At 42.0% G+C, this 19394-nt stretch overlaps 1 protein-coding gene across 1 annotated transcript in view; it reads right to left on the reverse strand.

Moving 5' to 3' along the window:
- The window catches only part of LOC146172501 (DNA (cytosine-5)-methyltransferase 3A-like), a 292512-nt gene that overhangs the window by 249522 nt on the left and 23596 nt on the right, over window positions 1–19394 (reverse strand). The window contains exon 3 of the mRNA XM_084585778.1: window positions 10034–10045. Coding sequence (XP_084441904.1) covers window positions 10034–10045 — 12 coding nt within the window. The remainder of the gene's footprint in view (window positions 1–10033; window positions 10046–19394) is intronic.

The following is a 19394-nucleotide window of genomic DNA, read 5'->3' on the forward strand; positions in this document are numbered from 1 at the left end:
TAACCAAATTAGAAAAGAGAACGCAGTACAGGAAAGTAGTTATAAGTTAAAACTTCAGTTTCTTGTGAATGACTCCAAAGATTGCTGTAGAATTTCACTGTCGTTAGTATGCTGATTCCACACCGTTACTGTTCTTGTAAAAATGAAATTGGCAAAATGGGGGATGCATCAAACAACATAATCATTTGAAAAATATGCATTTGTTTTCATGAGCTATGAAATTTCTGATTTGCAAAAAATTGAGAAATGTCTAATACAGAGCACAAAATTAACTGCCATTTTGTAACTGCATAAATGATGAAATGGGTTAATATTAGCCTGAAATTTAAGTGATCTTCAAAGAATTTTCAGACAAATTGTTGACCCCAGATAGTTCTGTACTCCACATGTGCTGCACTACAACCAGTGAAGTACAACTGAAGTCGTGTTTGCTTCTCTAGAGAAAGCTATTTTGTTTTGGTATGTACTGGCAGTTTATTAAAGAGAATTAAGGAGAGGTCCTGAATTTGTTGATAATGAACATAGCATGTTCAAAGGAAAGGAATATTTTAAAAAATTGCTTAGTATGAAATTAAAAATAAAGTTTTACATCCAGTGCAGTCAAGTCAACCAGTTAAACAGGATGTCAGCAAAGCAAGATGTTTGTCTTGTGTCCCAGTCGTCAGCACAGGGCAGTTTGTGCTTATGGTTAGCACAAGTCAAGATTTGGCTGCTTGTGAGGCCCACTGCTTTCTAGTATCTGCCTGTGGTCTGTTCATATAATAAACATCGCATTATTAAGATGCATGCAATTTCCACAATCTTCCACTTTCTGCAAAAGGGTATGTCAGTCTAGTTTGGTACTTAATAAATGCAGTGTTTGTTCAGAATCTTTTGTTGTTTATTTTTATTTGGTTTAGTACTTCCAACTTCGAAGGGGATGCATATGCTCCAGCAGCGATGTACTGCAAAGCAGCAGCGTCATCATGTGCAGAAGTCACGCAAATATTACTGTAATTTACATTGAACAGTTTCAGCAGCAAGCATTTATTTTTGGTTACATTATAGGTAAGCTAACTCATGTAGATTAATTAGCTCACTGTTATCACCTCTCAATTTTTTTCGTGTATGCAGGTATTTTAACAACGATTCTGTCCTGTTGGAGCAGAGGACGGCAGCTGTGCTGATTGTTTTTGGTAAGCTGATTCAAATGAACTTTATTTTTGTTTACCTTTTTCAACATCTGGGCAGGCATTGGGTTGCATAGCTCTGCACCTTCATTTTCCTGTGGCTAATAGCGACCTGTACCTCCATTCAACTGCCTGCTAATTCTAATGAGCATTTTATGATTATTCAGCCATAAGTATGATGAAATGGGTATTATACTGCCATTTTGTAACTGTATAAGTATGATGAAATGAGTTAATGTTGGTTTCTACCATTAATTTGATCTTCAAAAACATTTCAGACCAATAGTTGTCTTCAGATAGTTCTGTTCCACTCCACATATATGTGCGGTACTGTGACCGATGAAATAAAATAAAAGTCGTATTTGCTCCTCTAGAGAAAGCTGTTTTTGTTTTGGTATGGTGGGAGTTTATTAAAGATAGTTAAGAAGGTGCCCTGAATTTGTTTATCTTGAATATAACAGACTCAATCCAAATAAAAGAAATATTTAAAAAAACTGCTTAGTATCAAATGAAAAAAAAAGTGCTACATCCAGGGGAGTCATGTCATGCAGTTAAACAGGATGTAAGCAAAGAAAGATACTTTGCCTTCATTTTCCTGTGGCTAATGGTGGCCTGTACCATCATTTTGCTGTAATGAAGAGAACTGCCTAATTCAAATGAGCCTTATATAACAGCTAATTCAACAGTGAATGCTGAAAGCAATAATCATTAATAGCTCTTTATGACAACTGATAACTGCTGTGTGTAAGCTTTTGTCTTGAAACCTAATGGTTGTTACACTGTGATTTTACCACCATATAGTCTTCACTAAAACAAATTTTCCAATTTTTCTGCTCTCTAAGCAACAGATGGTTTTTCATAAGTGGTGCAAGGGCAGCTTAATTGTTTTGTTTGGAATGGTGCTTGTAACTGCTCACAAGCACCATTCTGGGCTTGAGCTGAATGTGAGAATGAATTTTAAGCATTTTTTAGCAATTATGGACTGTGTATTGCATGTTTCTGAAAGGGATTGGCAGTTTGAATTTTAATGTAACCAGATTTGAAGACCATGCTTCATTACCATCATTATTTAACTTTCTAATTGAGGTTATTTTGAAAAACATAGGAGAAAGTGGAATGGGCCTATTAACTAGTATTAGCCTTGATGACATGGAGGAAGATAAAAACTAGGAGGGAGCACCGCAGCGGAAAAGTGAAGCCTGGTCGTAAAAAATATAATAGAAAGCATAAAGGGAAATTAGCCATCACATGATACAGCAAGCGGCAGCCGGTAGCTGGTTTCGGTTGCAGTTTCGCGTGCTTCGCTAGGAAGGAATGTCTTCGCTATGCGACGCTTGCGCTAGAAACCTTAGGCACGCGCTGCGAGCAGGCAATGGATGGAACTTTGGCCTATTAGATGGGCCGATCCCGTAGGAGCTGCCACCACCGCACAGTGCACCCGTGTATTTTGCATGTATGGCTCGGTCCCCTCAGCTGCGCCATACAAAATGCTTGCAGGGCTCGGCACACAAAGACGAAGCACGAGAACAAGAAGGACAAGAGGACGAAGCGCTGTTTGTCCTGTCGTCCTTTGTGTTCTTGTGCTCCGTCTTTGTATGCCGAGTCCGGCAAGCATAGAATCAAACCAACTAGCCCAACAAGTACTGCCATACGAAATGCTGAGTGCCGGGATGCTAGAACTACACGGATATACCTCTCGGGACTGTCACTCCAACGGTGAGTATCCTGTTATTCCCAAGAACCATTGCGCAAGAGAGAGAAGGGAGCGGCATCAGAGGAGGTTGGCTTGTGGAGGCTGCGCGTGCTCCCTCCCAGTTTTTTTTCTTCCTCCATGCTTGAATATCATGTACTGAAAGGGGTTTGTAGAAAAGGGGATGATGGTAGAGATAATGCATAAGAAGGCTTTATGCTCTTCATAGAGAGGGCAAAGGGCAGTAAGGCATGCATAGATGAGTTATGCTAGTGTATTCCAGCTTGAGCTTTTTTTTTCTCATATCTCGTTTTCAGCTCATTACTGTGTGACTGTTGTTCAACTGTTGTACCTATTCTGGCAATGCAGGTAGTTCCACTCTAATAAGGCAGTGCCTGCTCAGGACAATGCAGTGCAACCCTCCAGTGCCAGCCAGTATCGTGGACTGCTTGGGTGGTCATGATTCAATTATCGCACATGAAGCAGAAGTCTGCATCTACAACTGTCCAGGCTTGCTATTCCTACATAAAAGTATTTTACGTATTCAATGTAAAATACTACTTGCCTATTTTTAGGCAATAAAATTTTTGTTCAGAAAAGTAAAAGTTGGGTGTTTTCTTATGCTCTGCTGGTAGTACAGGTCAACTTACAAAGTTGCCATGCATTTGTTAAGGCTGCTGCAGCCACTTTGCATGTCTACATCAGCTGCAACTGAAGCTGTTGCGCAGTTTTCAGGACTCCTTGTGGGAATACTATTTTTTGGCATAGCATATCAAAAGGCTGTTATGCAAAATGAATTGAAATATGTTGATTTTTAACAAATGCCATATTTATACAGACACCCAAACCTTCAGCTAGCGAGCACGACGGCCACCTTCACATTTCAAAAGAGCTAACCTCCAAAATGATCAAGGCTAAGCATATGGTCATAAAGCCCTTGCTTAATTTTGATAGGTCCCATGGTGCAGGAGCATGCATGCTAGTTAAAGATTTGGGCTGCCGTATATGTGCCTAATTTTTAGCTGAGCTGAACAGCCAATACGGTCAGGATCAAACCTTGCTGGCTGCAGAGGTACACCGAATGGTGCATAACTGCTTATTCTAGTGATCGGGGGTTGGTCTAGCAAAAAAAAGTACAATGTCTAAAGCCGGTCTTGAAATGTTCTTGCAAGATGTTTTTAGTCAACTTTTAGCCTAATGTTAGCACTGCTACAAGAACGCTTCAAGCCTCCTACAACTAGATGACAGCTATAACTAGACTTCTACTAGACTTAGGTTTGGTCTAGCTGAGATGTTTATTTATTTATTTGATATACTGTCAACCCCAATGGGGTTTTTACAGAATTGGACCCGAACTGCATGACATGGACATAATTGCTGATATGGAAGATGCAATACGGAAAACCTTCATAGAATGCTGATTTTTTTTTTTTCAAGTTATTAGATGTCACCTAGTCCTTTTTTCATTTTGTGGGTTCATTCACAGCTGCAACAGTGCAAGCATTTCTTCTAGGTATATGCACTCACAAAGGTTACCCTGAAGAGATTGTGTCGGATCACAGACCACAATTCTCATCCTCAGATATGCTAACTTTTCTTCATCAAAGGGGAATATGCAACTGCTACTCCTCGGTTTATGACCCCCAAGACAATAGACTTGTAGAGTGATTTAAAAGTTTTCAGGGCATATGTTCAGCTGGCTCTTTGCGAGCGACATGACCTAGGTACAGCTATTATTGACTACCTCGGTGTCTACCGCTGTACGCCACATGCCACATCAGAAATCACACCAGCCGTCCTAGTTCATGGCCAGATGCCTCGCACAAGACAACGTCATGAACCTGCCGGGTAAGTGCTTCTCAACTGATCCTAAAAGAGTGCTTAAGCTCTTATGGCAGTGGTCAGAGTAAACCAAATATAAGCTTTATGCAGACCAGCAGAGTGCAACCAAGCATCATCACTTGCACTTGTCCAAATTTTGAGCTGTTAGCAAAGCAGTTGTTCAGCATCAACCTGTGTCCTCAGCTCCAATGATTCTATTTGCTGACATTTTGTTGCCCGCTGACTGCACCCAAGTGTCGACCAGTCCACATACCGGAAACACAGGCCAGAGTCCAACCTTGCATAACCCCAATACTGCTGATGTTAGGCCAGAAACTTCCTCGTGCCTGACTTTGCCTGACACAAAACGGACACTCTCCTCAGCCCAAGCGTACCTCTACAGCAGCAACTACTCCTCCTCTTCCTGCTCCCCACAGAAGCACATAAGAAGACTCCCACAAAGCTTAAAAGACTATGTATGTATTAGAGGATCTTTAACCATTCGCCAGCATCCTTATTTTTAAGTGAGATGGAAATGTAATGACAAAGTGTTGTTGCACGTGCACACGCAAGAAAACAAGCGAAATACAGAATAGCTTCAGAGTAGTCAATGGCTACATTACTGCTTGTCTACGATACAAATTGCCTTTTGTTTCTTTGGTTCAAACCCAGGTGCTCTAGAACAGCAGCTGGCTGATCATAATAAAGCATTGCTCAATTTATGTTTAGGCATTTGATAGGAATCAGCCAGTCTTTTGCATACATTACATAGTCCTTCTGGCCTTATGTGCATAATGTTGCATGCGAGAGTCGGGCTTTAGCACAATGAACGTTTCTGAGTGGTTCAGTTTACATGGATGTTCCATACTTTTGCTCACATAAAAATAGTGCTTCGTGTAGCGCAGCTACTGGAGGAATAGTAGAGACTCCCCATTCTGGGCTGGAGCTGACCAGTGAGGCCATTTATTAGGGTGACTCCACCTACAGGGTTATTTCCTTTCACTTCAGGTGCAGTCAACAAGTCGTCTGCAACACCTACTCCTTTCTATGAAACAATAAGCAAGTAGTGCTACTTTGATCAGGTGTAACACTGACCATCTCCCTTTTGAACATAAATCAGATGTTCCAAGAGCCTAAATGAAGGCTGCATACACACATAATTAAATTGCTTAGCATTTACTCCACATGTTTAATCAGTCATACTTTAGGACCCACTAGGTCTAATTATTAAATCATCCTTGCAGCCAGTGGAATTGTATTTTTTAATCAACAGTTTCATGGGTTGAATTTATAATCAAACTGATCACCTTTCAATGGAGGCGAAAAGCAAAACAGCTGTATACATCCTAGATCAAGTCGAGCAATGTGCAACACTGTAGTGAAGGGCTCTGGATCATTTCAATCCCCTTTAACTTCATTAACATGCATTGGCTCTGCAAAGTACACGGGTGCTATGCTTTCTGCATCAATCTAAATGTAGCTGCCATGGCCATGATCAAACCACGGCACCCCAGCTCAGTGGTTGAGCATCTTAACCACGGCAGTTGGGTAAAAGTTTAAAAAATCGGTCAATAAACTTTTACTTTTTTCTCAACGCAAACCATAGCTTTATTTCATGCATGTCTCTGCTGTAACACCCCAAGTGTACTTCACTTGCCAATAGTGAATCCAGGGCCCAGACATTTGTGTTTGGTGCATGATAGCCACAGCTGCTTATATGCCATAAAACCCCATATAACTAAATAGACATTGGAACTCTTTGTACGAGCCCGCAACTTTAAACCTGGCCCCAGCCCAGGATCTAAGGCCGTCTTAAGCCCATGCAGTGCTCAAGGCACTGCAGCCACCCAATCAAGTGATCTGGCAACTTTGGTGCCAGATTGCAAAGCTTAAACACTTACTGCACACTCCTAATGCATTGTATGCAATGACTATGGCAAAGAAAGGCGAGAGGCAGTTCCCCTTGCAAAGCTTTCCGATAACCCTCTTCAGGCCCTGACAGAACACTCATATAATTCTCCCTTCTTGATAAGCATGTGAAGCTCTCATTGTTAGTTTTTTTTTTCTTTTTTTTTAGTTATGTTTATGAGGAGCAGTACCCTCCCCCTTTTTTCTTTGTGCCACCCCACTGAGAGTATCATTATGGCATCCCTGATTCTCTGCAAAGGCAGAGAGTAGGCTTGCATGGCACTTCCTAGGATTTTGTAACATTTCAAAAATGCTTGCTCTTGTTTAAATGTCCAGCCTACTCCTTTGGCTTTGGTATCTAAGACAGCACCTTTTGCATGACATTGTGGCCCATAAGGCTTGACAGCAGTAGTCAGTAAGCCAAGCACAGATTCCTCTTGGACGTTTGCAAAAGCTTTCGTAGCACACTTATTGCATGTAGGTTATATTCAAGCTGCCTAATAGAGAACTTGAAAGTATACTGAATAAATATCCAAGAATATTGAGAAAGCATCACAATTGCATTCTTAAAGGTCCACTGAAAGGGGTCACCAAGAAGGGTAAACAACGCCATAACACTGATAGTTATTGAACCACCCATCATTCTCCCACAAAAATTTTCGATCTAGCTTCTGCAACACCAGGGATATCGGTGATTAAAAATTACCCTTCCAATTTTCTCTCAACTCATACGCCGAAGGGAGCCATAAAAAAATAAAGAATACAAGCAAGTTCAAAGCTCCGCCCAGACATACGTCACTTCGACAAACTTCCGGTTGCCGCACGCTCGCTCGCTGGCGTAACTCGCGTCAACCCGTCCACACTCGCACACGCCTGAGGAGTTCGCCAGTTCGCGCAGCGACGGTTAGTGTAACCGCGAACCCGTGGTTACCCTATGTTACATGGCGGACCAAACCATGGTTACACCACTAACCGCGGTTATCGCAAACCGAGCTTGACGACTTTGGTTTGCGTCGTTTAACCGAGGTTATGACGGTGTCTGTTGACGGAAGCTACTCGTCGGCGCCTGAGTGCGCGAAACGTACGAGCGGGTCTGCTTTACAAAGTTATTCATTTGCCCACTGTATCACGTTTAAAGATCTATGTATAGAATATGGTGACGCCCGACGTCTTCGATTATGGCCGACAGCGCAGCGACTACGTACTGAAGCCTTGTCTTGCCTGCAGTATCGTTTGAACGGCTTGTTGCTGAGCAGAATGTCAAAAGATGCGCGGCCTTAGCTATGAAAGTACACGAGTTTGCAACGCTTGCAGCACGAGATGCCGCAAGCAGGCTGAGGTACATTACACAATTACCGCGGGGGTGGGGCACGTGAGGGCGGCGAACGACGGCACTGTGCGTGACCGTCCCTAGTCGTCGCTTGGCCTAAACTGTTTCGCTTCAAAGCCGCGGCGGTCGACGCTTTGGAACATGATCAACGCTGTCGTAAATCGTCTACTTATGAAACTGCTTTATAGTGAATCCTATCCTGCCATAGTGAAATAATTATAGGATCAACTCTGCCACCGCATTAATCACAGAGCTAGTACGAGCAGATCGGATCAGCCGAAATGCACCAGCGGCAGCTGGCTTGAGCAGAAACTAGCTTGTATCACGGCTATAACTCTTACCAGCAATTTGCTGCTGGTCAGCGGTCCTCACGGGGGCTTCATACTTGATAATCGGCTCAGTATTCCAGACACCAACAAATTTTGGCACGCTTTATTTCGGACATCGGAGCTAACGATCCGCCGTGCCGTTCGCGAACGGTATGCGGGAGGAGGGGCCACAGCGGCAGTGTTTACGGCGGTCGAGGAGGTGCTGCCATCGTGCGGTGCTTGACCGTGCTGTTGACGCCTCGTCGGACGATACTCCAGTGCTCCTGAACCCACGTTATATAAATAAGATATTTGTAAATGCACCTTCATTCTTCCGGTCCCTGCGTCGCTTCGGTTGTTGTACTTAATGGGCAATGGCCACCTCTCCGATAAGGGCGGCGAGCTGTGTAACAGCCCGCACAGAGTTCGAGCAGCGCACGAGCAGACGACTTTCGCAGGTACCGGAAGTGTGTCCGTGACATCATGGCTGCAATGGCCGCAGCGAATGGCAGCTTCTAGCAAGCCTTGCCAGTCAACTCACCCGTGACGTCACGGTTTAAGGAAATAGTTCCATGCAACACCGCCAAGCGACATTCTCTCTGCCCGCGAATTTCAAAAAACGATGTTTTTAAGAATTAATAATAAATCGCTGGCTTTGTTCCAAGGAGTTATACTTTGCGTTAATGCTCAAAAGGATGTGTTCTACACACTGAACACGTTTATCAGTGGCTTCTTGGGGGCCGTTTCAGTGGACTTTTAAGACCGGATTAAACTGGTACAGACAGTACAGACACATATTTCTGTTTAGTTTTGAGTGGATGAGTGTATTTTTTACGTTTTTTGAGCGGCTGCCATGTCAGAGACAGCACGCTTCCGACTGTGAGCCGGTGGGCGTGACGTCACATCTACCCTTAGCAATGTCACGGCCTCACGATCCCGCCGCCGCTGCCCCCCCACCTGAAGTTGGTTGACTGGCTAAACGTAAAGCTCCTCGATAATTTAGCTACATGCAGTGTCGGTTCCTTCGCATTGCGCCGTGCACAATGCTGCAAAGTGTGGAATGCTGCACGCAAGAGAGGTCGAGGGGGACGTGTACGGAGGGCGCGTATTGCGGACAATTGTTTGCGCGCTGGGAGGGAACAATGAATTGTGCGCAGGAACATGAGCAGCAAAAAAAATAACTAAAACACGTCCACCTGTGCACTTTGCCAGTGCCATGGGGGCAAGGAAAAATGAACAGGAGCGACTGCTCATGGTGGGGGTGGCTAGGGAGGTGGGTAGATGTGACATGACATCCGGTTTGTCAGAGCTTTTGCAGGAACCCACTAGGCATGGCAATTGGAGAAATATTCATTAAAGTACTAACTTTGCACTCGATTTTGTTCATAAGGTGGATTGTTTTGGTCAATCCCAATGTGATAGCTACCATCTACGATGAAAATCTTGGCGGCAATTTTTTTATTCAGTATACTTTAAAAGTGTTTACTCGTGAAGATGCCAAAGCTTATCAGGGAAGCAAGTGAAACCATTCTCACCCTCAAAACATCTTGAGCTTTGGGTCGTTTGTGCCCCATAAAAAGTCAAAAGATTGTGCATATTATATACATTGTTTCATCGAGAGCTTTTAAATAGCACCTTCTTTTCTTAACAAAGGTAGGACTTCTCAATAACCAAGAAAAAGCAACAAAATTATGCCAAATTTAGGTTTACTGCAAAAGATATACAGCATAGGGTAAATAAAAGAGATCTGAGGTATGTCTGAGGCCATGGCTTTTGACTTCAACCTTTTGAGGACGTGGCAGGTAACATGAACAGGCAGCTCCTGTTATGTCGCAAAACTGTGTCATGGTTTAATCAACAGGTGCTGCTAACTTTAGCTTTGCCATTGAGATGGAAGGATGAGATCAGAATCCAGCCTTCCAGAACTCTTGGGTCCTAGGCTAGACCATGCTGCCCTATGCCCCCAAAAATATTCATATGCTTGATTAAAGCTGGGCTTTGTATCTATGTCATGCCTGGCAGCTTGAGCAGCATACATTAAGGTCCACCTTACAGCATGCCTATGACAGGTGGCATGGCCGGCCACTTTTTATCTGTTTCTGTGATGTCATCTGTCTTCAAGTTACCCGCCTTTGCGTTTACTTGCATTAAATGTGTGTGTGATGTCAGCAGTGATGTATGTTGTCGCATAGTTTAACCATATAAACTATCCTGAACTTGAGCCTGCTTCAAGATAGCAGGCCTGGTCCTTTGTGACATTGTCAAATGCTGAGAGGCATGTGCCAAGCGCTGCAAGGAACAGCAGGCAAGATGATACAGAAAAAGTCATCTACATATCATCATCATCAGCCTGACTATACCCCCTGCCGGGCAAAGGCCTCTCCCATATTTCTCCACTTAACTCGGTTCTGTCCTAGCTGCATCCACTTGACCCCGACAAACTTCTTAACCTCATCTGCCCACCTAACCTTCTCTGCCCCCTGCTATGCTTTCCTTCTCTTGGAATCCAGTTTGTTACCGTAAGCAGCCATCGGTTATCCTCTCTTCGCACTACATGTCCTGCGCATGCCCATTTCTTCATCTTAATTTCCACTAGAATGTCAATAACAACTTAAGTTATTTCTCTGACCCTCTCTGCACGCTTATCTTTCAATGTACCCCTACCATTTTTGTTCCAAAGCCCTCTGGGTTGTCCTCAACTTAGGTAGAATCCTCTTGGTTAGCCTCCACGTTTCAGCCCCATAAGTGAGTACAGGTAAGATGCAACTGTTGTATACTTTCCTCTTGAGCGATACCGGTAAGCTGCTAGTCATATTCTGCAAGTGCTTGCAAAATGCGCTCCATCCCAATCTTATTCTTCTTATTTCCTTTTCATGATCCAGATCTGCGGTTACGACTTATCCTAAGTAGACATATTCGCCTACTACTTGCAATGCTTCGCTACCTAACGTAAATTGCTGTTCCTTCCCGAGGCTTTTGAACATTACCTTAGTCTTCGGCATATTGACTTTCAATCCTACCTTTCTACTTTTCCTGTCTAGGTCACCAATCATTCTTTGAAGTTCATCTTCTGAGTTAATTAGCAAGGCAATTTCATCAGCAAATCGCAGATTACTGAGGTATTCTCCATCTATCCTTATCCCTAACTGCTCCCATTCCAAGTCTCTGAATACTTCCTCTAAACAAGCTGTGAATAGTACTGGGGAAATTGTAACTCCTTGCCTAACATCTTTCTTTATAGGAATTTTGTTACCTTCTTTATGCAGAACTATGGTTGATGTGCAGCCACTATATATTTTTTCCAGCACTTCCACTTACGGCTCGTCTACCCCCTGATTTCACAATGCCTGTATCACTGCCGAGGTTTCTCTAAGTCAAATGCTTTTTTTTTTTTGTAATCAATGAATGCTCTATATAAGGGCTGGTTATATTCCGAGCATTTTTCTATCACCTGGTTGATGGTATGGATATGATTGATAGTAGAGTACCGTTTCCGAAAACCTGCTTGATCCTTTGCTTGATTGCAGTCTAAGGTTGTCCTGATCCTATTAGTGCTTATCTTAGTAAATACCTTATATGTAACAGACAGTAAGCTGATTGATCTGTAATTTTGAAGGTCCTTAGCGTCCCCTTTCCTATAAATGATAATGTTTGCGTTCTTCCATGGTTCTGGCACCGTCGATGACACCAGGCACTGCATATACAGGGTGGCCACTTTTTCTAGCACGATATCCCCCCCCCCGTCCTTCATCAAATCTATAGTTATCTGATCCTCTCCAGCTGCTTTCCCCCTTTTCATAGCTTCTAATGTTTTCTTAACCTCGTCCTTCATCAATGGTGGAGCGTCTGACTGTTTTTCCCTACCGCCAATCTCATTACGGTGCTGACCACTTTGGCTACTGTAGATCTCAGTATAGAACGCCTCGTGATGACGTTGCCCACCTTATCCCTTAGCGCATACATCTGATTTTTGCCTACGCCTAATTTCTTCTTCAAAGCTTTTAAGCTTCCCCCGTTCTTTACATCATGCTCATTTTTCTCCATGTTATACTTCCTTATATCGGCCACTTTGCGCTTATTGATTAGGTTTGATATATCTGCCAATTCTGTCTGGTCTGTTGGATTGGAGGCTTTCATACTCTGGCGTTTCTTAATCAAATCTTTTGTCTCCTTAGCCAGCTTACCGGTATCCTCTCTAACTATCTTACTGCCTACTTCTACAGCACATTCAGTAATGATATCTCTGAAATTATTCTTTATTGCTCCTAGGCTAATATCGTTATCCTCAATTAGAGCTGAATATCTATTCTGTAGTGAGATCATGAACTCTTCTGCCCTCCTCCTCACCGCTAATTTGTTGATAGATTTCTTTCTTACTAATCTGTTGTGTTCCTTCTTCAGATTTAGGCTAATTCGGGACCTCAACATCTTGTAGTCACAGCATTGCACTTTCCCGATTGCCTCTACATCTTGCATAATGGTGGGGGTTGAACACAGTATGAAGTCAATTTTATTTTTAGTCTCCTCGTTAGAACTTTTCCATGTCCATTTCCGGTTCTTCCGTTTGCTGAAGAAGGTATTCATGATTCTTAAGTTATTACGCTCTGCAAACTCAGCTAGTAACTCCCCCCTGCTATTCCTAGATCCAATGCCATGGTCACCTACTGCCTGGTCTCCTGCCTGCTTTTTCCCTACCTTGGCATTGAAGTTGCCCCTTAGTACAGTATACTGCATCTTTACTTTTTGCATTGCCGATTTTACATCTACATATACCTTACATCAAATAAACTATGCAAATTACATACCTGCCATGTTCACAGAAAAGGCATTAGGGAAATCTCATCAGACCGAAAAGGGGGAGGGGGGGGATGAAGAAGTTACTAGGCATTTATATTGAATAAGTTGTTTTTATTTGGTTCAAAAGAGCGGGAATTGTGTGTTTTTTGTTTGAAAACTACTGACGTGCCACATCACTGTTCACTGTTAGGGAATCTTCGATGTGGTAGATGCTGCCCTTTTCATAAATTCCTTTGAGTACTGCCGAGAGTAACAGTGTTCGCCCTTGCGACATTTAGCCAAAAGAATGTGACCGAGGGTTGTGTCAGACAGATGATCTGACCTGCGTGCAATTTTTTTTACAATACTCAACTGCCTCTCACATTCAGCATTGCTGTGTGGTATACAGATGATTCCAAGCATTACTGATGAGATACGGCTAAATCTCTTTTGTCCATCTGCGCCTTTCAGCTGGAAGATGGTGTTCCACTACCTGTCAGCACGTTCCTCTTGCAGCACATCTTGGGGAATGTCAAACGCCTGAAGTTTGACAAATTCTTTTTCCAGAGAATTGAAAGCTTGGTCTTTCGACTCTTGCTGCTCTAGTGGCAGTGAGACCGGAAGCCGCTCCACAAAGAAAAGCACATTCTGAAAGGACATAGTGTCGATGGATTTCAGGGAATTTGAGGCGAATATAATCGCAGGCAGCGATCATGTGCTTCCAAACAGCTTCATAAAATTGTTCTTGCTCACTTGGCTTCAGTTTCTGAACAATGCATTTGGCTTCCAGTCCCACCACAATGTCTTCATCATCCTTCTTTCCATCTTTGTCATGGTAATCGACTGTAAAAAGGTCCTTGTGTTCCTTTAGAAGGTGTGGCTGCACAAACCTTGAAAGGAGGTCTTCAAGAAGCCCAAAAAGTAAAGATTGCAATATGTGTATTTGAGGAGCTTGAGACTGCAGCCGACAGTTTCATGCCTCAAAGACAGGAATGGTGTTATTCAAAAAAATACAGCACGCTTTGTTGAGGTCCGAGCTCAAAAACTGAAACAACCTCTCTTCACGTGTTATGCATGGTGGCCTACTCTGGTCCACCATATCAGTGGCCTTAGCCTTTTTCACTGCGACTGGTGCAGCGCCTGCTGCCTTCTTTCTCTTCAATTTGCACGGCATGTGTTCCAGTTCTGTACTTTGCGACGACACCACTGGAGTCTTTAGAATTTGGTAGTATGACAGAAATTGCGCACTTGGCTTCTTTTTTCACCTCATGATGAAAAAACTCAACAGAGGTCCCCATTGATTCATTAACCTTTCTAGGCATTTCTCAAGTGACAGCCATCGGGTTGGCGCGTGTTTGAGAATTTTTCGGTACTCAACATTATGCATTTCTTGGAAATGCTTAAGGGCAGCTTTTCTTTTCACACTTGTTTCCAAATAAAAAAAAATATTTACGAGGACTTCGTCCACCTTCACTGGGCGCTTTTTCTGCTGCAATGTTGATTAAATGGCACGGACAGCCAATTATAACGTTTTCATGGGCTTCAGTCAGCGCTGCCACTACGCCATTTTTCTTTCCCAGCATGGCATTGGCATTGTCAGAGTCAAAAGCTTTGCAGTTAGGCAATGGTATGTCCAAGGAATTCAGAATATCTATCAGTAATCTGGCAATATTGCGCCTAGTTGACTGGCCCTCTAGGGTGCTCTGCGCAAGAAGTTTGCTATCGATCACGCCCCATTCTTCAACAAAATAAGTAACCACGAACAGGTACAGCTGCACTTGGCTGTCATTACTGCCATCCACAGCAACTGAAACACATTCTTTTTCAGGGCACTCACCATGCTCTCTTGTGCGTGACATGCATTTCAGCGACAATAGCTGTAGTCTTGGTTCTAGAGCAGCGTAGCGCTTCGCAACGTCAGACTTTGGGAACATTTTGCACAAAAGAGGTCCCACGTGCTCAGAGGAGCTCAGCGGGACGTTATGCTTCAACAAGAAATCGGTAAGCAAGCACTCCGCACGGATGACATCACTGTCATCTTGTGCACCGAAGAAATCTTGGAGACGCTGTTGCTTGTCTTGGCACTGAAGGTTGCTTGAGTGCTTCTTCGACGAAATGTGCGTAGCCAAGTGTGTTCTGCAATTCCAGGTTATATGAAATGCGAATCACATTAGACGGCCGTGGTAGTATGTGAGGTGTACTTGCAGTTATTATATGTGCCACATGACATAAACCACAGAACAGGGTGCTCGCATTTGGGCATCACAGCTGGCAGAATATATTACGAAACGAGCTGTGGTGATCATGCAAAATAATAAAAAACTAAAATCTTTATTGCATGCTGGTTGAACCCGTGTAGCGGCACATCTGCCGCATTTTTCAGCGCTGGAAAATATTTACTTACTGCCTCGTTCCAATAACTTTCCAGGTACCCTATTTTTTGAAAAAAAAAAGGAACGCTGTAGAATGATGGAATGCAAGGATGTTTTCAGTATACAAACTGTCAAACAGGGGGCTTCTCTGCATGTAGACTCATGTTGCTGTAAAGCCCACCCATTATAATATTTTTTTTGCAAAAAAGTGCCTGATAACCTCTTCACTGGCTGTCATGCTAAATCATGTGCAGAAGCTGGAAAAGCAGTAATAGAAATCAGTTAATGTGATGATAAAAAGATCCATGTTGAAAATTTATAACTAGAAATTTTGCAATAACTATACTACAATTCATCTCAAAGGACGAGATTGCTGCAATATTGGTTATGTTAATGTAGAGTGTTTGCCCGCAGAGTGAACCCCATGCAAAGATGATGACAAGACCTGTTTTTGCTCATACTTACATGCTTCATCTATGCCCATAAACAATAAAGAAGCAATTCAGCAATTTCCAAATAATTCTTCAGCTAGGTAGCAACATTGGAATAATAAAACTATTGTGTAATCTGTTGTCACTTTCATATATGCATCAAAGATGATGCCCAATGATTTAAAGCTGTTGACAATTCTATTATACTAGTAAATTATGTAAAAAGGCCCTATTGAAAACGTCCATTTGATCTTGACCATCTGTTTAATGAATAAAGAACACTATGTTTCCTCTTTTTAATAGATTATCTGCTGATAAGTCAGAGAGGAAAAAACTTGTATCATCAGCCTACAGAACATATCTAATGATGAAAGCAAGTTTATATAACTATATCATTAATATAAGCACTAAAAAGAAACAGACCCAGAAGGCTACACTGAGAAGCTCCACATTGTATAGCTTTTAAACAGACAGGTTACCATAGACGGCCTGTTTACGCTGACTTACATATGAGTGAAACAGACTAAGAGAAGCGCCTCATATGCCATACGTTTCAAGTTTATGAAGTAACATTTTACGAATCAGGAGATCAAACGCCTCATTAAAGTACAAATATACCTAGTGTTGTGTTCTTACACTCCATACCCTGTAAAATAATTTCTTTCTTCAACAGCAGAGCATATCCAGTGAACCATCATTTGCAAAAGCCAAACTGACTGTCATTAAAGAGTGTTTATTGAATTATAACTTTCTCTAGAGTTGATATTTCATTCTTATGTCCTAGCTCCCCTAAAGATAACTGAAACCTTGGCGGCCAGGAATGAACAGCTCATAAATGACGAAGACACAATTCATTGTTCTTTTCTTAAGAAAAAGAACGATGAGACACATGAGTGCTCATCACACATCTCGTCATTTCTTTCCATGTTCCCCCATCAGTTTTTGTGCACTGTCATTCTGTCATGCAGCACAAACATGTTCAGTTTGCCACATTATAGTGAGCCTCATTTCTTGTCATATGGAACACACAATTTATTCTTAAATTAGTTCACATCTTCACATTAACATATTCTGGCAGTTGAGCTGTAGTTACCTGGTTGTGCCAGGCAGCCACTAGCTGACACAGAAAGGTTGATGCGAGAGCCCTCCTGCACTGGACATACTTATGTTGCATCAGTTTTGGTGAACAAAGGTCGGTGTTTCTAAATGCATGTTACCACTTATTACCATCAATATTCATTAAATTCTGTCAGAATCAGAACAACTATATGCTGTTGAACATGGGTACAGTGAAGTGACACTGCAATTCTATTTTGCCTCCTGTAGATGACTGCACTTTTTTTTGTTTGATGCACATATGTAATATATAGTACAATCCATATAGTAAACAAAGGTATTTAAATAGAGCCCAAACCTGATGGCTCAGTGATTAGGGGGACCCAAGAATATGGGATCGAATCATGGCTGTGGAGGCCCCTTTTCGGAGGAGGCGAAACACAGGGTGCCCATGTGCTGTGCGATGTTGGTGCCCAGGTGGTCATAATTTATGAAGCCCTCCACTACATATCCTCAGTAACTCTACTAAGCACAATTTATAGTACACTCATGTTATGCTCTACATATCAAGTGCATTATTTGAGTGCACTAAATTGTGCTTACTAGATAGGTATGGGTTGGTCTACGCCATCTTAAATACATGTAAAATTTTGATTCCTATGAAACAGCTTGTATTAATAACTGTACAATGCAGATGTTTTAAACATTAAATATCTCAAAGAGTTTCTCTTCGGCAATGAAGATGTTCAACACAGCATTCCTCTCCAGGGCATGTAAGTCTCAAGTTAGATCATTAACATAACCGCATCCACTACAGGACAAAGGCCTGTACCGTTTCTCTCCAGCTGACCCTCCCCAGTGCAAATTACCTGTGCATCCCTACAAGCTTTCTACTTCATCTGTACACTTGGCTATTTGGGTCCCCCTGCTACATATACCTTTTCCTGGAATTCATTTCTTTACATCTAGCCATTGGATACCTTGCCTTTGATCTCCTAATTGTTCAATAATCCATTAATGGATTAGTGAACAAGCAGGAGTTCAAAGGCAAGATATCCAATTGTTAGAACTAGGCTCTCTTCCCACCTGTTATTGTTAGCCTGTCATTTTACTTTCCCTAGATTGCATTATGTGATTCAATTTCCAGTCATTTTGTCATTCATCAAGTTTCTATCTCATAATGGTCACAAGCAAGGTATCATACTTGCCTTGTGAGGCATATTCATTACCTGCTAGTTGTGATTTTAGTGGGAATATACTTGCTGGGGGCACTACACTGGCATTAGAATAAAGGTGCAACTCACAATAGTCCGAATTATTATTTCAGACATCTGAACACATAACAGAGTTTAATGTCAGGGGGGTGTCGTGGTGTCGGAGAATTCCATCATCAGTTTTTAAGAGAGGTCTGAGACCCCCATACTTGAATATATTGGGTGCATGGCACTTCAGGGAAATGAAGCTGGTGTATCCTTTTATTCTTCTTAGGGGCGATCAGAATGTTTATGATCATTAGAAAATTTTGCAGAAAGCTTTAGTAAGAATTGTTACTTAGTTTTAGTACGGATCGAAGTTTTCTACATCTGGAGGTGAAGAAAACAAAAGTCAGTCACTTAGAGCTGGAACTAATCAAGGTATCCTATACACATGACATCTTTTCGATTTTGCCGGTTCGCACTGTGTTTTAGGTGCTGACTAAGCAAATTGTTAACATGCTTATGCACTTTTATTCAGATGCTATACTCGTCACCAGTCAGACCAAGCTGGTTGTTCTTACAATATTTTTTGCTAATTTTCACTGCGTTCACTTGAGGACTAAAATTAAAGTATATATTTTTCCTGTCTGTTGATTTTACATTTGAAGTGCAATTAAATCTCTGTTACCTATGTAATGTGCTTTAAAACACACAGCAATCTCACTGCTTTTATAAAGTGTATTCAAAGACATTTATTTGCCAAATTTTTAATGAAACTTATTTACTCTGACAAAATTTCCTTCTCCACCAAACAGTCCGAAAATCATTTGTCAGTGCAAAATGTGCTACAAGATAGTGTTTCAGGAAAAAAAATTAAATATGTTACAAGTGCTGACACTTTGTTGTTTCACTATAAACTGCTTTACGTCACATATTGTCAATCATGCTGGCAGAGTGCAGGGAATAATTTTTTCGAGTGCATGTCATAAAATGATAACAATAACCTCCTTCATATATATATATATATAATTTTTCTCATTTAAACAACAGATGTGCAAAGACCACCAGCCCTTTCTTTCCCCCTCCGAGTTCCCTCTCTACCTGCCAGAATTTCTAGAGTCCCCCTCTGATAGAACCAGATTTTAAGCACTGAAAGTCATTATTTGATTTCAAAATTACTTTTGCTGAAGTGAATAACTTCTGTTTCTATACATCTTACTACATACATCCAGTACAAAGCCTTGAAAGCAGTAATGATGCACAAGAAGTTTGTTCCAATGTGATGGATCCACAAAAAAAGACAGAAGTGAATAAAATTGGTGTGTCCAAAGCCTCAG

The sequence above is a fragment of the Amblyomma maculatum genome, unplaced genomic scaffold (assembly GCF_055883805.1).
Source record: "Amblyomma maculatum isolate TAMU_Amacu unplaced genomic scaffold, ASM5588380v1 scaffold_13, whole genome shotgun sequence".
Classification (NCBI taxonomy): Eukaryota; Metazoa; Arthropoda; class Arachnida; order Ixodida; family Ixodidae; genus Amblyomma; species Amblyomma maculatum.